At 39.2% G+C, this 16,959-nt stretch overlaps 1 protein-coding gene across 13 annotated transcripts in view; it reads right to left on the reverse strand.

The window, feature by feature from the left end:
• The window catches only part of PCDH15 (protocadherin related 15), a 926,293-nt gene that overhangs the window by 5,345 nt on the left and 903,989 nt on the right, over positions 1–16,959 (reverse strand). For 4 of the 13 annotated variants that reach the window (XM_053207159.1, XM_053207161.1, XM_053207157.1 and 1 more), the window contains one exon: positions 10,194–14,822. In XM_053207159.1, the coding sequence (XP_053063134.1) occupies positions 13,445–14,822 (1,378 nt within the window). In that variant the 3' untranslated portion in view covers positions 10,194–13,444. Of the gene's footprint in view, positions 1–7; positions 1,570–1,943; positions 2,577–3,444; positions 3,516–7,796; positions 7,836–9,450; positions 9,470–10,193; positions 14,823–16,682; positions 16,689–16,959 lie in introns of those variants that run through there. The other 9 variants (XM_053207162.1, XM_053207164.1, XM_027049937.2 and 6 more) reach the window with 9 other exon arrangements.

Raw genomic sequence — 16,959 nt, forward strand, 5'->3', positions numbered from 1 at the left:
AATTTCACTTAGCTTCTAGTATTTCCAAGCGCCAGCTACAAACCTGTTTGAACATGTGTGGGATATTTTTTTAAGTTTACTTGTTTTGAGAGAGAGCGATAGAGAGCGAGCACACATGCAAGAGGGAGAAGGGCAGAGAGAGAATCCCAGGCAGGCTCTGCACTGTCAGCACAGAGCCTGACGTGGGGCTCAGCCTGGTGAACCGTGAGATCATGACCTGAGCTGAAATCAAGAGTCGGACATTTACGCCCCTGTGTGGTATTTTATATACTACTTTTGGCCAGTCGAAATGTACACATCGACAAAAGTGGACTTTTAGAGCTGTCACTGTTGCAAGTTGTGTCCTGATTTTACGGTCTGCAGTTGAGCTGAAACCCCCGTATGGATTCACGAAGCCACGCGGCCAGGCCGGGTGTCCCTGGTGAGCCGTGATGCCAGATGCATTCCCAGGAGCCCCACTAGGAAGTATTAAATATGGATTAGTCGCTTGTCTTCCACGACCCAGAAGAGAGGGGAGTCCGTGTCCCCTGACACCCTCTAATGCACACATACGCGTGGACAGCGTGGGCTGCCCTTTTCGGGCATGCCAGTGTCAGGTCAGAGAGGAGGCCCACGACCTCCCTGCAGGCGTCACCCCAGAGAGCACACAGAGGGCACAGCACACAGAGCAAGGAGCACCACACACTCCCACCTGTCCTGCTCTCAGAGGGCTGTGTCGTAGCCCTCGGAGCCTCCCGGATGCCTGTCCCGGCGTGCGTCCCTGCTGCTGTCCTGCTCTGGCACCTGGAAGCCCCAGGGCCCTCCAGACTGGCTCTCGCTGCTGCTGCTGCTGCTGCTGCTGCTAACACTACTGGCTGGCTCTAACTCCTCCTCGCTGGCCGAGCCCTCTTCCCCCGAGGCCGCCTCTGCGCTCCCCTCCTCGGTGACCTCCAGGTCTGCCAGCTCGTCCACGGAGGCCAGCTCGCTCTCCCCTCCTGCTGCTGGCCCTCCCTCCTCCTCCCTGGGCTCCTCCTCGGGCTCTTCAGGGGGCTCCCGTTTCCTGCCTTTGACCTCCTTGACCTCCTCAACAACCGGCCTTCTTCTGGCAAGAAAGATGTTCTTCCTGGCCTTCTCTCCTTCTGACTCTGTGGACTCCGAGTCTTCGGATTCAGGGGTAGAGCTCTCTTCCTCCTCCTCCGAGGGCGTCTCTGACTCAGACTCCTCTTCCGTGGTCTCCGACTCGCTGAACTCCGACTCCTCTTCGCTGTACTCTGTGTAGTCGCTCGAGGATTCTTCCTCTGACTCCACCGTGCTCTCTGTGGCCTCGTCTTGGTCCAGGGTGAGCTTCAGATAATCCTTGTCCGCTTCCTCAAGGCGTCGTTGCCACTCTTCACTCTCGAGGTCCACGACGCCCCTCCTCTCGGCCAGCCCTCTAACTTTCCTGAAGATCATCGGGAATATCCTGGCCCTCTTCCACGTGGTGCAGGGAGGCTCGGCCAGCGGTGGCTTCTCGATGGTGACAACTACTTCCTCCTCCTCACTAGGCTCTCTGACTTCAACTTTAGGTTTTTTAATTTTCTTTGCCTTTTCCTGAAAATCACGAAAATGCAAGTGAAGTGTCAGCTGGGGGACGGTTACCAGGTGACCTTGTCCCACACAAGTTGGGCAGGGATGAACCTGCAGGTTGTAACTAGTTGTAGAGAATGAGCAGGCGGCTCTCCACCGTTCACCCCACTGCATCCAGGCACAGGGTGATCACAAAAAAGTATTTTATTTTGGCTTGTACTTTGTATTACCAGAATCTAACGCTTTCACATTTCTGTTTCTTATTCAGAGTTTATTTTGCGTCTTAGATCAAAAGAGAAAGAAGTAATCGTTAACTCTTCTCTCTCCCATCCCTACACGTTGATTAAACACTTTGTGTTTTCTTAAACAAAATTTATCTGACTGGTGTATGTGAAATTTGACTATTTTCTTAATTTTGAACAGGGAAAACCTTAGCAACATTTGTTTTTGTTTTTATTTTGGATAAATGTGTCGAGTAAATATTGTAGACAAGTATATAAATGACTCCTGTTAATTAAAACTAAGTGATAGAATTCCATTAAAAATATTGGTGGTAATGCTTTCCTTCTGTTTGATAACTATACTGTTTTCATGATTTTTAGATATGCTGGATAATGTGGGAACCAAAGTGACCACTGTTTTGCAAAATACTTTTTATGAATTTGATTGTGTTATTTTTATGGAGTCACATTTAGGATTTTAGAAGATATAAACTTCATTGTGGCTTTACTCCACGTGTTTAATATTTTATCATAGGAAATAAGTTAAACATACACAGTAATGAATTTCCTTCTATAAACAAGGTGATGAAATGGTCCACATAATGAAATTTCCATGAAAAACATGTACTAAGTGAATGGGAGTTCTGATTTTTGAAATATTTTGTAGCCTGCTATTCAAATAGGGTTACACATCACATTACCTCTTCCTCCTCATATTCTTCCTCGGCTTCACCAACCACCTCACCATACTCCTCTGGTCCAGCTGGTGGTAGGAGACGGCGACGGCTTCCATACTGAGGCATCTCATACCTGTAACAGAAACTTACAACTTTCAACACGTTTCTGTGTGGTCCGTGTAACCTTGACTGATCTCGGTGTTCTTCTTTGTCTTCATCAGTCAATCAACAGACATCTATTTACAGCACCTATCATGCTCCTTATCAACTAGTTACTAAAAACATAGAGCAAGAACTACAACCTGATGGCCAATGGATTTTGCCATGACGGTGCCCTGGAATAACAGCAAAAAGAACCAGGTTATTTCAGATTCAGGTTAGGGGAGAGGCTAGTGTGAAGGGAGAAGGGAACAGCATATCGTTCCTTAATGAGTTGAAGAATTTAGAACATGAAATAGGTTCTTTGTAAAACTAATAGCTTGTTCACAACATAATGTCTCTATAGTTACAGCAAAGACCTGCTTCAGACATGATCTGGAATGGTATTTACATTTTCTTTCTGTGTTTTGGGAAAGCAGTTAACATGTGTGTAGGGTGGCTTGAAATGCTTATTACTGGGTTCTAAAGTATGTTTTCTTCCTAATTTCTCTTGGGCAAGTCTTGAGGCTGACTAGTTACATCAAATATTAAACATACCCTATGAAATAAATGGTGAATTCAGGAATTGAGCAAATATGTTTGAATTCTATTCCTCATTTAAATAAGTTTGAATTATTTTACTGCTTCATTAGAGTTGTGGTCAATATCAGCATAGAACATCAAACCAGAAATGAATGTTAAAAAAATGGATAAAACCCGATTGAAACTAAAAGTAGATACATAATTCATTTTCAAGGATGAAATGGATGAAATCACATTTGCAACACAAATGCTAGTAATATCTAATAACTCATTTTTCATAAAAATATTGATACTGGATAAAAAAAAATCTGAAGATGTACCCATGCTCATAACTGTAATAATCTTGTCCAAATTCCTGGCCAGGATCAATTCCAGACTCCATGGATAACTCCTATTGTTCAAAAAGAGAAATTGCATTTGAAAATAAATTCTTATCACATTTCATATCTTATGAATTTAGATTTCCAGACCTAGAATCCCCATGACTCTCAGAACACTCCTGCCAACAAACTTTAATTTCAAATGTTAGTTAAACATATTCAACATTTTTTTCTGGCTCCAACTATTTGACATGAAATAAAGTTATGTCATTAGAATGGAGGGGGTAAAAAAAATACATTTTTTCTAATGGTGAGTCTATTAGATCTATTAGGTGAATCTATTAAAGATTACAGATGAGCATTTCACTTGTTCTTGGGTAACTTTACAAACTACCAGTAGAATATATTTCACTGTATTTTAACTTGTTTTATTAACAGACTTTAGCCTGAAGGAATTACAATGTTATCTTTAGCATTTTTTCATTTCCTAAGAACAGCTTCATAGTACCCGGAGCACTTCTATTCATTACATTTATTTTTATTAAAGGATATGATGATGATAATTTATACATTAATTCAACACAACATTAATGTGTGAGACCGCTCAGGGATGTTTACATTTTAAAACCTGCTAATTCTAAGGTGCACCTGGGTGGCTCCGTCGGTTAAGTATCCAATTCTTGATTTCTGCTCAGGTCGTGCTCTCATAGCCCATGAGATTGAGCCCTGAGTTGGGCTCTGGGCTGACAGTGAGGGGCCTGCTTGGGATTCTCTTTTCCTCTCTCCCTGCCCTTTCTCCACTTGCTCTCTCTCGAAATAAATAAGAATAAATTGAAAAAGAAAAACAAAACACCTAATTCAGTCTACCCACAAGAATGGCTAAAACAAGCAAACAACAAGATCAGCAGTCACATGTTTTGGCAGTGACATGGGGTAGCTGGAAGTCTCACATACTTTCGGAGAGATTATAAATGTGCCAAATCCTTTGGAAAATGTTTGGCAGTAATACTAAAGTCAAATATATGCATATCCTTTGACAAAAATTCAGTATAGTTCAGTTTATATGCTGAACATAAATGAGTATAAATGTGCACCAAAATACATCACTTGTAAAAGCCAAAAACCAGAACCAGAGCAGAAGTCCATGAGGTACACACACCTACCTCACACAGTCACAGAGATGAACCTCCCAAACAGAGTGATGGGCAAAAGAAACACACGATTCTATATAATCCTATTTACATAAGCTTGAAACACAGACAAACAGATATGTGTGTCAGAAGCCAGTGAAAAATTTCCAATCAGTGGTAAGAGTACCTTGGATAAACCTCACTGGCTACCGTCTTGCCACCGTGCACTACAAGTCTACATTTAAAAAGAAAGTCTGGCCATGGGTGGCAGCTGGGAGTGTTACATTAAGGAAAGCAAGCCAGACATAAAAATACACATACCGGATGGTATCATTCATACATGGAGTACAAAAATATATAAAAATAAAAAGGCAAACTCATAAAGACAAAGATTAGCAAAGTGGTTGTCAGGGGCTGGGGGAAGTGGGGAGAAGTTGGGAAAAGGGTACAGATTTTAACTACAAGATGAGAATGGTCTGAGGATTGAATGTATAGCATGGTGACTGCAGTTGATAACTGTGTAACTGAAATTTGGTAAAAAAGATAACTGTTCTCACCACATAGCAAATCACAACAATGTATACTTTAAATTTCTTATGGTTTTGTCAAATATACTTAAACAAAGCTGAAATTATATATATATATATATATATATATATATTTTTTTTTTTTATATTATTTATTTTTTTACCTAACATACTTATCTTAGGAAAAAACAAACAAGCCAGCTGAGTCATTGGCGGAAAGGAGAAATAATATCCGGGTGTTGGTATGGACAGGCTTCTAGAGAGCTAGTAGGGGGTGTGCATTTTGTAAAACTTTTTCCTGCTGTGCAGTATCACTTGCTTACTTTTATGTCTGTAGTTATATTTCAACAAAAAGTGCTCATTACAGAAAATGGTAGTGGGAAATGAGGTCAATAAGAATTGGGACACAGTTAAAGTCTAAATTTAAGTTATTCAAACTAAACACTTTAAATATAAATCTCTCTACCTATATTTTTCATATCGGTAGGCTTGGACTTTTGACGCATCTAAAACCCAACACAATTATACTGGTTTAAATGAAGCAAACTGATTTCAGAACTAATGCTTTTAAACTCTTTGGCCAATGCATGTTGAGTGTCATGCATATGGAGACTGAGAAAAGACCACCAACAGATTTTGAAGTTGAAACCTAAATGTTCATCAGTGGAAGAATGGATAAAGAAAATGCAGTACATAAATACAGCGAATATCACTCAGCCTTATAAAAGAAGGGGTTGCTGTTATATGCAGCAACATGGATGAACCTTGAGAACGTTATGCTAAGTTAAATAAGCCAGTCACAGAAGGATAAATACTGCATGATCCCATTGAACAAGGTGTCTAAAATTGCCAATCTAGAATGATATGGCCACGGGGTGGGGGAGGGAGAAATGTGGAACCGGTTTCAACGGGTATAAAGTTTCAGTGAAGCAGGATGGAAAGTTCTAAAGATCCTTTATGCAACACTGTGTTATTATAGTCAACCGCACTGTGTTATCCATGTAAAATTTAAGAGGGAAGATCTCAAGTTATGTGTCGTTACAACAATTAAAAACAAAAGTCATTTTGAATTTTGATAACTTTTGGCAATAATGAAAAACAAGTATTTACGGAAACATAATGCAACTGAGTGAATTTCAGATTTTCAGAGTTAGAATCAAATAATTTCCTTTACAGACACACACTTTTATTCTCCTAAAGGGAGAATAGGATATATACCTGTTATCAGATGACTTAAAAAATATCACAGAAGGATAGAAGCAATTGGAAAGGAATCCAGGAAACTTAATCCTGGATTCAATCAGTCACTGTGTTGTCTGAGCTAGGTGGGAAAAGACAGAAGCTGGTAGAAGGGAATCATCTGAAGGGTCCCTCTTGGATTCTTATATCATCAGTTACTGAAGGGCAGAGCATCAACTATGCAGAGGTAGATGATAGATAGATAGTTAACAGATAGATGATAGGTAGGTAGACAGATGATAGGTAGATACATGATAGATAATAGATAGATTATAGATAATAGGCACATAGATAGATACATAGATACGTACATAGATACACAGACACATACATACATGAGGGAAGGCATAGCAACCATCAGGCTCCCTAATTGGCCTGAACAGACTGGGGCTATCAACTCTTTCCACTGCCCCATGCAGTCCCTGTTGCCCCACATTTTTTCTGAGCACACAGACAAGACAGAATTATTTTGGCAAATTACTGACAAAGTGTAAACGTGTATACTAATGCAAACAAAAGCAACAGTATTACTACCATTTGCTGAGTTTCTTCCTACCGTGCTCCGGTGGCTGAGGTAGGAGCTTGTATATTCAATATTACTGCCAAGATTTTGGGGACGATGAAACGGAAGGAGCATATCTTGACTATGGTTTTGCATCGAGTAATTGCCATTCGGATCTTAAGTCCAAGTTATCTGATTCAGTAGTCTATGGGAATGTCTTCCTAGAAATTTTAGCTAAAAGTTTACAAAAGTTGAATATTCCTGCCACTCAACCTCCAAATTTTAGAGAGTCAATTCTAACCACTTAATCACTTGGATCGCACTTTGGCAGCCAACTATGCCAAAAGAAAGATACATTTAAAATAAACATTATTTTAAAAAATTTAGATAGTGCATAGTGCATACAAGTATAAATTATGTGCATTCATTTTAAAATTCTGATTATCTTTTTCTCATGGCAGCAGAAAATGTCCTAGGCATTTTGAAATAGACATGTGTCCAAAGGCATCATGTTTGAATCCCATGAAATGATTTAAGAGTGTCAATCACAACCCAATTTCTACTTTTCCTTATTTCAGTACAGAGGCCAGAGCTCTTTCCTCAAACCCTGACTGGTCCCAGGAAGGGTTCTGATGCATCTAGATTCACTGAGACAAGAGAATGATCAGGTTCGTGATCTGTCTCTTTCAATGAGAGCTTGTTTTCAACAGGAGCCAAGGGCTTCCTTGTCTAACTCCTAGAGAACAGAGCTAAGGGTTCAGAATTTCAGCCCCCCCCCCCCGCCCCCCGCCAGCAGGAGAGGAGTGATTTTCTCGCCTACTTATTTGTGTTCATGTTTAACCACCTCCTGTCTGTCTTGTACAATCGTGTTGGCAGTCACCCAGTCTGCCTACAGGTAGAACGGGCCTTAATTCCGAAGGCTCAGCGAGGTTGAAAAGAAAAGAAAACGGATACCTCTGGTTTAAGAAGAGAAGGCCTCAGCAGTTGCTGTTGCTGCCAAAGGAAGTTAAAATAGAACAAGGTTTAGAAAAGACTTCGGGTGGAAAAGGAAGATCGTGATTGAAAAGAGAGAAAAAAGAGGGCCACAGCTTAAAACTGGTTACCTTGGGATTATGATTGATCATTCATGTGATAGCAACCGATATTTTGACGATTTATGTTAGAACATAAAATAATAGGGATTCGCAAAAAAATCTCATCATTGTTGTGATTAACTTCAAATCACCTTAATAAGAAACTTATAAATAACTTTTTAGTACAAACTTAATATAGTTGCTTATGATCTTAAAAGCACTTTAAGTGCCACAGAATCCTTTTGAACAAGTCTACCCTTGTTTTAAATTGCCCCTCTTTTTTTTCCTCCCCAATCACATTAAATGCAATCAGGTTCATTAGTGAGAAGGGGAGAGCACACAAAATCACGATACAGTTGTAATATACTCATCATCAATATTTAAGAAATGCTCCCCATTTTTCTTTTTACCAAAACATGAGTTGCTTACAGTCAGGCATTAAGCACACTTTCGGAGGTTCTTTGTGATTAGGGAAATCGTCCTTCCTCTGATTTCGTGGGGATCACTTCTTACTGCCTCCCAACCTCACCCATACTTACTGAAAGGAAACCAGGTCTCTATTGGTCCGTTTCACGATAATTTATCAAACTGTGGCTTACCCACGCTTTGAGGGGTGGGGGCGTGTAGCTACACAACATGAATCTTACAGGAAGCACTGGGAATGTGGGCACAGATGTTCCGGGAGAAGTTCCAGCAGTGAACCAGACGCTTGAAAGGACCAGCAGGACAGCTATGAGATTGAAGGGTACAGTTTCCACGACACGGCTGTGAGCGAGCTGGTCTAGTTAAGGCACTCACTTAAGGAAGCAGGAAGTTGGAGCTAGAGCTATCCTGATCCGGTCTGTTAGCTGTTATAATTGTCCCCGAAAACCAGTTATTCTTAAATTCATTCGTCTTGATCTCCAAACACGTTAGGATTTGTGCATTTCTACACTACTGGCCAATCAGGGTGCACACTCATTTCACTATCTTGACTGGGAAGCTGTCTGCTAAACTCTGCTGGGTTCTCGGTGGCCTCATCGGCAGTACGACTCTCCGAGGGGCCAGCCAGATGCCACTGGCCAGAACGCCCACTATCGTCTCCACAGACTCAGACTCAAACGAACACGATGGAAAGCCAGAGATTTCTCAGTCTGACCTTTCACAACTCTTTACAATCTTAGCTTGAATATGTTGGGAAGGAGCCTTGGACTGGTAAAAAGGATAAAAGTTAAGGAATCCTAGGTGGCTACGTTAGGTTTATAGCTTCCAAGAAATAAATTTGGTGGAATATTGGACAATATCAAGTAACAGCAATTCAGGCAAAATATGATTTATCCTTGAAAAGGTGAGCACTTGGTATTTGTTCACCCACTTAAAACCCCCAAACAAAACGGTAACAGGTACACAAGAGAATAAATAGCACAGCACATTTATAAGTTTTGTTGAAATAAAGGAGAATACCCTGGCTATGAAAGAATGTAAACCAGGCCTTCCTATAATACAAATATTTTCCTAGTAGGCTTGATATAATATCAATACCATAAAGCCCTTACCTCTGATGCATACCCTCTCCTGCAAGGCAGAAACAAAGAAATCAGTATTAAACAACTTAAGAGTTTCAGATTAAATAAAATTATAGATAAGGGTGTTTTTAAAAATGTGAGGGACACTGAGAAGGTAATTTTTACTAAAAATTGTCTCGGTGAGAAATACAATTTGTGGCAGTATCAGGACAGGAGGATCGAAGTTTCATGCCTGCTTTACTAAAAACAGCGACCAGCCAAGACCCACATGCCATATGATACTCAACCATACACAGTCTATTATATCCCAGTAGTGTATAATAACACACTTTGACTCTGTTATTGTCAAGTGGATCAAAAGTATTCTATATCATCTGCATCCTAGACAAGTTTTAATGTATATAAGATGCTCATTTGGGGAAAAGATTGTTTTAGACATGAAAAGCATACTGGTACAGAATGAAAAAATTGCCTCAATGACTACAATATATTCTTCCAAACATTTGTAAGTTTTTTTTTTTTTTGTCCCTTTGCATCAATTTATTCTAAAAATAATGAATGCAAAATACTGACTAGCCTTTAAGGGTCAAGGACATTATCAGACATAATATAAGAGCTGACTATTGTCAGAGGTATAAGAGCCAAACATTCAATATTACGTAAGGATTTGTAAAGTTCATGGACAAGTTGGGGAAAGGTTTGACTGTAGTTGAGAGGGGAAAATATATATATATATATATATATATATAGAATGCTTTCAGTATTGAATGTCTTTAATTATAAAGATTTTTTCTCATTCACTAAACAGTTGATCTAAAGTGTTATATGTATAGTATGGTGCGAAAGACTGAGTATATAAAGCTAGTAACTGCTACGAAGAGGCACCCATAACTTTAAAGTCCAACAAAACAATATCTGTAGAAAATTTCTTTAAAATATTACAAGGCCTTTACAAAAGAAGTCTACTTATCTGAACAAATCTTAAGTGGTTAAGGCATTGTTGATTGAAATGGTTGGTAATAATGGTAATATAATGCTTAGTTAATCCTGTCACAATTTATTATCTGAAATGGACCTTCAGTGAGTTTTGCTTCTGTGATTCTGCCACTAGTTATGCAAATTATAATCCTTCTAAAGCATTTAGAAGTTTCCTGGATTTATATCTTTCAGAGACAGAGAAAGCTCATAATTAGGTTTTAGTAATGAGAATTGAGTCACATACATGATATAAATGTCCAACGAAAGCTGGACTTTACTCTCCAGGATATTTAAGCTGCCTTTTTTGGTGCTTGTTTTTTTTTCAGTAGCAGTCTTTTTCCTACGTGTGGAGAATAAAATACCAATAGATGAACTACACTGTTTCCATTAATCTTTTTGTTGTCTTTCACGTAGTTATTTGGATTGTCTCAGCTCAAAGGCAGAAAGTGACTTAGAAAAAGTACAGAACAGAATCAATATGTATAATTGTCTGTATGCTTTCAATTAATGTGACTTTCTGTTGACTCTTACAAGACAAGTCACATAATACTGATGCATTTTTATGCAGATGGTATTCCATGTGTGTTAATTATCATTGTATACCATTTGTATGCATTTAATAATAAGGAAAACATATGGTAACTTACTTATATCTTTTATCAAGGCATCTAATAATTTCTTATGCACTATTGGAACATAATAAATGCAGAAGACAAATAATGTATTATGATTCTGGAGGTTCGTTGGCAGGTTGTGGGGGCTTATGGGTTGAGAAGGGAAATAATATTTTGGCCTACGAACTCAAAGAATATTTATAGGTCTCATGCAGAAGGCATTCGAACAGACTTTTACAATGAATCCAGGGATCTCTAAATAGAACATGAAATAAAAAACTATTAAATAGAAAACATGGGAATGGATGTTTCATTTGAAAAGTGTAATATACTAATAAAATGTTTAGACTAAACAAATACTATAAAAATGATACAGAAAAGACAGTGTGACAACTCAGTGAGGCTGCACATACCTATATAAAACTGTTATTTGGGGTTTTCATAATATTTCTTTATAATTATTTAGAGAATATATTAAAAATTTCTCATATCCAAGAAGTTGATACAAATAGCTTAAAAAACACACACACTCAAATGAAAGGCTTACACAATTATGAATAATACCTTGTCAGAGTCCGCCAAATAGCACAACTTCCAATGCATATGACCAGCTGCCAACAAAAATTCCAACTGAAATGTTTCAGTGAAAGACAGAAAAAAATCAGGTTCAAAAACCCCAAGAAGGAAATTACTCTTGATTTGGATGAAAAGAATCTGAAGCAAAGGAGCTAATGAAAATAATTCGATTTATAGATTTTTCAAAAAATCTGATACTATTAAGGATGACAGACCAAATTCTTGAAGAAATATCACATAATGTAAGAGCTGAACAAAATCTTTGAAATGATGCATTATACGGGCCTATATTAGGTATCTACAATGGAGATCACCTGGCAAGATTTTGGTCTACATTTTGAAACCATGTTTTGTTTTCCTGTGCAAACTTTTATCTTCTACAATATTAAAACTGCAGAATAAATCAAATAATTACACTTGTATTTAAAGTGGGGATTTCCAGTAAATAAAATTTATTCCATGGGTTAGGTGGGAAAACAGAATAATTACTTGCTAGTCAAGTGTAGTTTTCATTAAAGAGATAGGAAGATAGCACTTAGCTCAGCTGAGGTCTTTAAGAATTTTCCAAGTTGAGTTCTGAGAAAAACTACAACATAACGTGTTTTTGGTTTTGTTTTGTTTTTTTTTTTTCGAGGATAAATTTTTATCTTCTTCACTTAAAACAAAGAGTAAAAGCCTATATAAAACTGATGACACTTCACCAGACATATTCTTTCTTGATTTCTATTTAAAGTTTTTATATCTTATTTATACAAATAAGTTTGGATGATTTATCTAGAGTAATTACAGGTAACTAGAAATGAAGCCAATAATGCTGTTCTAAAATTACGGCAGGCAAACGTTTTATATTATTGACAAACTTAATAAAAACATTTATAATTTTCATCAATCAAATAGCAACTAAATTCATACTAGATAAACCTCTGTAGACATTTAGTTAACTTTATTTTGGTGAAACTAATTAGAATTTCTTTATGAAACTGAGATAAATATTTTCTTTGAAAGAGAATCTTATGATAAAATTATAATGACAAGATGATAACATAATGGGGACAAGCAAAACCGAAGGTCCCTGTCAACATCTGTGGGAACAATGAAATGTCTTATAAAAGCCAACAGCTCAAGATTTATTTTCATTATAAAGAGGGGAAGAGAAAGCATAATGAGAAATAAGTAGACTAAGACAGTAACTGAAAACATAAAAGATTTTTCAACTGTATAAGCACACTAGTAAGATAAAAGCAAGCCAGACTGAAGACTGTTCATGTAAGAAAACAGATGACTACATCTTATAGCACCTGGGATTTATTTTGGAACACCATAATGTCTGTCAACTCCTACATTTCTAGATACATAACATTTTTACTTTGGTAGTATTTAATCTTACCAAATACATAGGCTTCAAGGAAGAAACAGAACCTATGATATCATTTTTTTAGCTTATTTTAACAGTTTTTTTTTTTTTTTTCTTTTTCCTGGAGCACTCAAATAAAACTATGATCAGGAAGTAAATGTAGACGTTACTGCATTAACATGTTAACAAACCATTGGTTTAAGTTGGATATCTAACTTTCTTGCCCACATATTCCCACTGAAAAATAGACTGAAGTTACTTACTTTTTAAAACAAACGTAGACAAATAATGCTACTTCGTAGTTAAGAAAATTAAGGTAAATCTATAATATGAGTTAGAAACGATGAGGTTAATAATCTTTAAAAGTAAAAAATGAGGGAAAAAACAGCACTGCACGGAGTTTTGGGCAAAAGAATGGAATCTTCTCTAACGTTCCCATTTGCCTCCACTTGAAGATTACGGTCAACAAAAGAGTTGTCCGGTTAAAACACGAAGAGCAACATTACAGGGAAGTAGATTCGCTGTGAGGTCGGTTTTCAGTTCCCTCGACAATCCTGTGCAAATTCCCCTGGTTTTGTCCAGAGGTCATTTCCACATTTTCTGTCTCTGGAGGGCAACTAGTTTCAAGGTCTGAGTTGTGCATTGGTGGGAAGTTTTTTTCTATTTGACTGTACATGTTAGCTACTGACTTTTCAAGGTCTGCTACGTTTTTAATATGCTTGAGGATGCCTTTTGGTTCCCTTCGGGGATCCGCCTTGCACTCTGTGGTGGATGCTGGCAGCTGTGTCCCAGAGGACGTCCTTTCCTCCGCTGGTGTTACACCGACAGTACCTTTAACAGCTGGTATAGGGACACACCTGGTGGACGGAACCGAAGGGGGAGGAGACAGTGGAGAAGGAAGAGGGGGGCATGGTGGAGGGAGGGAAGGAGAAGTAGAGGGAGGGGAAGGGGGGCCGGACAGCGGAAGAAGTGGAGGAGGAGGATGGGAAGGAGGAAGACAGGAAAAAGCAACAGGAGTTGGAGGAGGAGAGATACGGGGTGGTTCGGGAAGAATTTCGAAAATGTTCCTTTCAGCTTCGACAGTCAGCATACACACGGGTGCCTCTCTCCTAAAGACTGGAGAATGCAAAATGCCAGGCGTCGAAGGAGAAAGTTCCAAGGAACAGTCAGCCGGAGAAATGGCGGCATGAGGCTCTGACTGGAGCTCCACAGTTCTTGACACAGTTGGCAAAGTGGAGAAGGAGGAGCGAGGTGAAGGAGAGAAACAGGAAGAGTCTGAAGATGGAGATGCCACGTGTTCTGTTCCCAACACAGGCAGTGAATCACCTGGCCTCATTTCCTCTCTCTCTGCCGCCTGCATATCCCTGGCTCTCGGCAGGGGCCTCCCGCTACCTCTTTGGTTTGGACAGGTTCCAGGGCTTTCCTTTCTACCTTCCCGCCCGTTGCTCTGCCAGTGCTGCAGATCTGTGGTCTCTGGTCTCTTGGGAAGTTCCCACACTGGTCTCTGAGGGAAGCAGACTGGCTGGTTCCACATCCTCTGAAACATTTCTCTCGGGCCCCTCAGGGACTTACTCCTGCCTTTCGTTCTGGGTAAAAGTGAGTCTGTGAAATCTGTTCTTAGCAAAAAGTCTGAATTTGTTGGTCTTGGATCTATGGTTTCCTTATAAAGAGTACCGTGGGTACTCAAGGCGTCCTCATCAGATACCAGTGGGAATGATCTTGCCGATGCGGGCTGGTCGTTAAGTGGTCCGTCTACACGAGCCTCTTTGTGAGCCCGAACAGTGCTGGGAGAAAGGGGCATCCCACTGTGTTGATTTTTCCTGTCTTCTGAGACTGATTTATTTCCCCTGCTTTGTTGGAAATGGTAGAGAAGGAAAAGACTTGAAAGAAAAGAACATAATGAAATGTAAGGAAACAGGTTGTGACACAACTTTGACGAGAAAGACGTCTTTATGGTTCTCGTCACTACTTCAAGACACAAGAGGCCAAGTGACACTAATCTACTGATTACTTTCGTGCCCTTGGTCTCAGAAAGGCAGGGCAGGAAAAGCCTGAGAGCTGTGAGTGGCAGGAGAAATTTTCATTTTTAAAAACTGTGTCAATCCGCAGACTGATTTTTTTTCCCCCGATTACTCTGATACAGCGAAGTATCCAGAGCCAGACATCCCAGTTCTCTCTCTTTTTAAATAAAGTTTAATTTTATTTATTTTGAAAGGGAGACAGAGGGCAAAAGGGATGGCGCAGAGAAAGAGGGAGAGAGACAGAGTCCCAAGCAGGCTCTGCACAGAGCCCAACATGGGGCTGGAACTTGGGAAGTGTGGGACCCTGACCTGAGGTGAAATCAAGAGTGGGAGGCTAGCCGACCGAGTTATCCAGGCACCCCATAACAGTTCTCTTATGTAGAAATCACGATCCTCCAAAGCGCAAACCAGGGTTTTGGCGAATGGTTTTACATCCTTTGCTTTGCTTTAAGGTGCTCAGAGCTGCTGGTTTTGGGGAAAGGATCCTTCGCTGTATCTGATTCGGGGTCATTATCTCTCATCTCAGTAATTCTGCCCTGGAGCTAAAAGCACTCTGGTACCTGCGATGCAGTTGACCAGAGAAGGCAGAAAGGAATTCTCTATTCTCCAAGGACAGACGGGAGAAATTTCTCTCACAGGGCTCAAAATCACAATTGAGAAATGGAATTGATGCCAGAACCTTGACAGAGATTACTTTCTTCGATTTCCACTTTAAGCTTCATCAGTTTTAAAACGCTATCAACATTACCATAAGAGGGGTTAGTGGTATTTAGTTTGAATATGATCTGCATCCAATTTTGGTCAAGACCGACTTTAAGGAAAGGTTTATGGTAAAATAACAGTTTCGATATCGCTGCAAGATGTGCTCAGACACTGACACTGAGTGACGGGCTGCGAGTGACAAACGCAATTGAGTAGGTGAGGGGACGTGAGTAAGGGTCTCTAAGGAAAGCATCGGTACGTCCCCCCACCTCCCGGCAAGGCTGGGTGCTTCCCACTAGTCTCTCATTGAGTCTTGCTCTCAAAGCCCAAACAGAGTAATGTTGACTTTGGTTATTATTTAATCTCTAGCCACACAGGAATGAAATAAAAGGAAATACTGTGAATAAAAATTAAGTAGCCGCACTGATAAGAATGACAGATAAGGCAATAAAATGCTATATAAAGCCAGAGTTGTTACTGAATCATTTCACTAAGATACAAACTACACGTGGATGTGGGGCGTCAGGCCCCCTTGAATAATTCAGGAAGGACACATAATGTGGATTAAACAGACAACAAACACTTACTTCTGATCTTGCCAAGTCATTCTTTTTCAAAAAATGGACTTGACATATTATTTGGCAATTTTTTATAGATTTGTTCTTGTTTAATTTTTCCTGGAAAGACTGATACATAATGATACTACATCACTTTTGATGGAGAGGTATCTAAATATTTTTAGGATATTTTAATATCTTTAAATTTAAGCATTTTAAGAATTTTGATACTTTGTCTTGAGAGGCACAGGTACTGTCAGCGAAACACTTGTTTTAAGTTCACGCCATTTCAAGATACCAAAAGGGAATGAGATATGGAAGATAGGACTTTCTTTTTAAAAGCCGATGACTCCATAATAGAAGATGACGATTACTGTATTTAGAGTAAAACAGCAGTTAATCTATTCTATTGTATCTTTTTACCCTAATGCCTTGTATTAGAATGATATTATTTACTTACTTATGCCTATGTATCCACAGGTGGGAAAGAGAAAACATGGGACAGAAAAAAAAAGAGTTTGAACTATAGTTAATTGGAGGTGATTATGAAAATACTAACAGGAACTTGCTTTAAACATTTAATATGTATATCCAGAAAAGAAAACATATGTTTTTATATTTTCTGTGTATTTACTCATACAAATGATATGTGCCAATAGTTTAGATAAAATCATTTGGCACTTATCCAGTGGTCTCATCACAGAAAGTAGCTAGCCATCCATTTCCCGTGCATAGGC

This window comes from Acinonyx jubatus, chromosome D2, assembly GCF_027475565.1.
Source record: "Acinonyx jubatus isolate Ajub_Pintada_27869175 chromosome D2, VMU_Ajub_asm_v1.0, whole genome shotgun sequence".
In the NCBI taxonomy this organism is placed as follows: Eukaryota; Metazoa; Chordata; class Mammalia; order Carnivora; family Felidae; genus Acinonyx; species Acinonyx jubatus.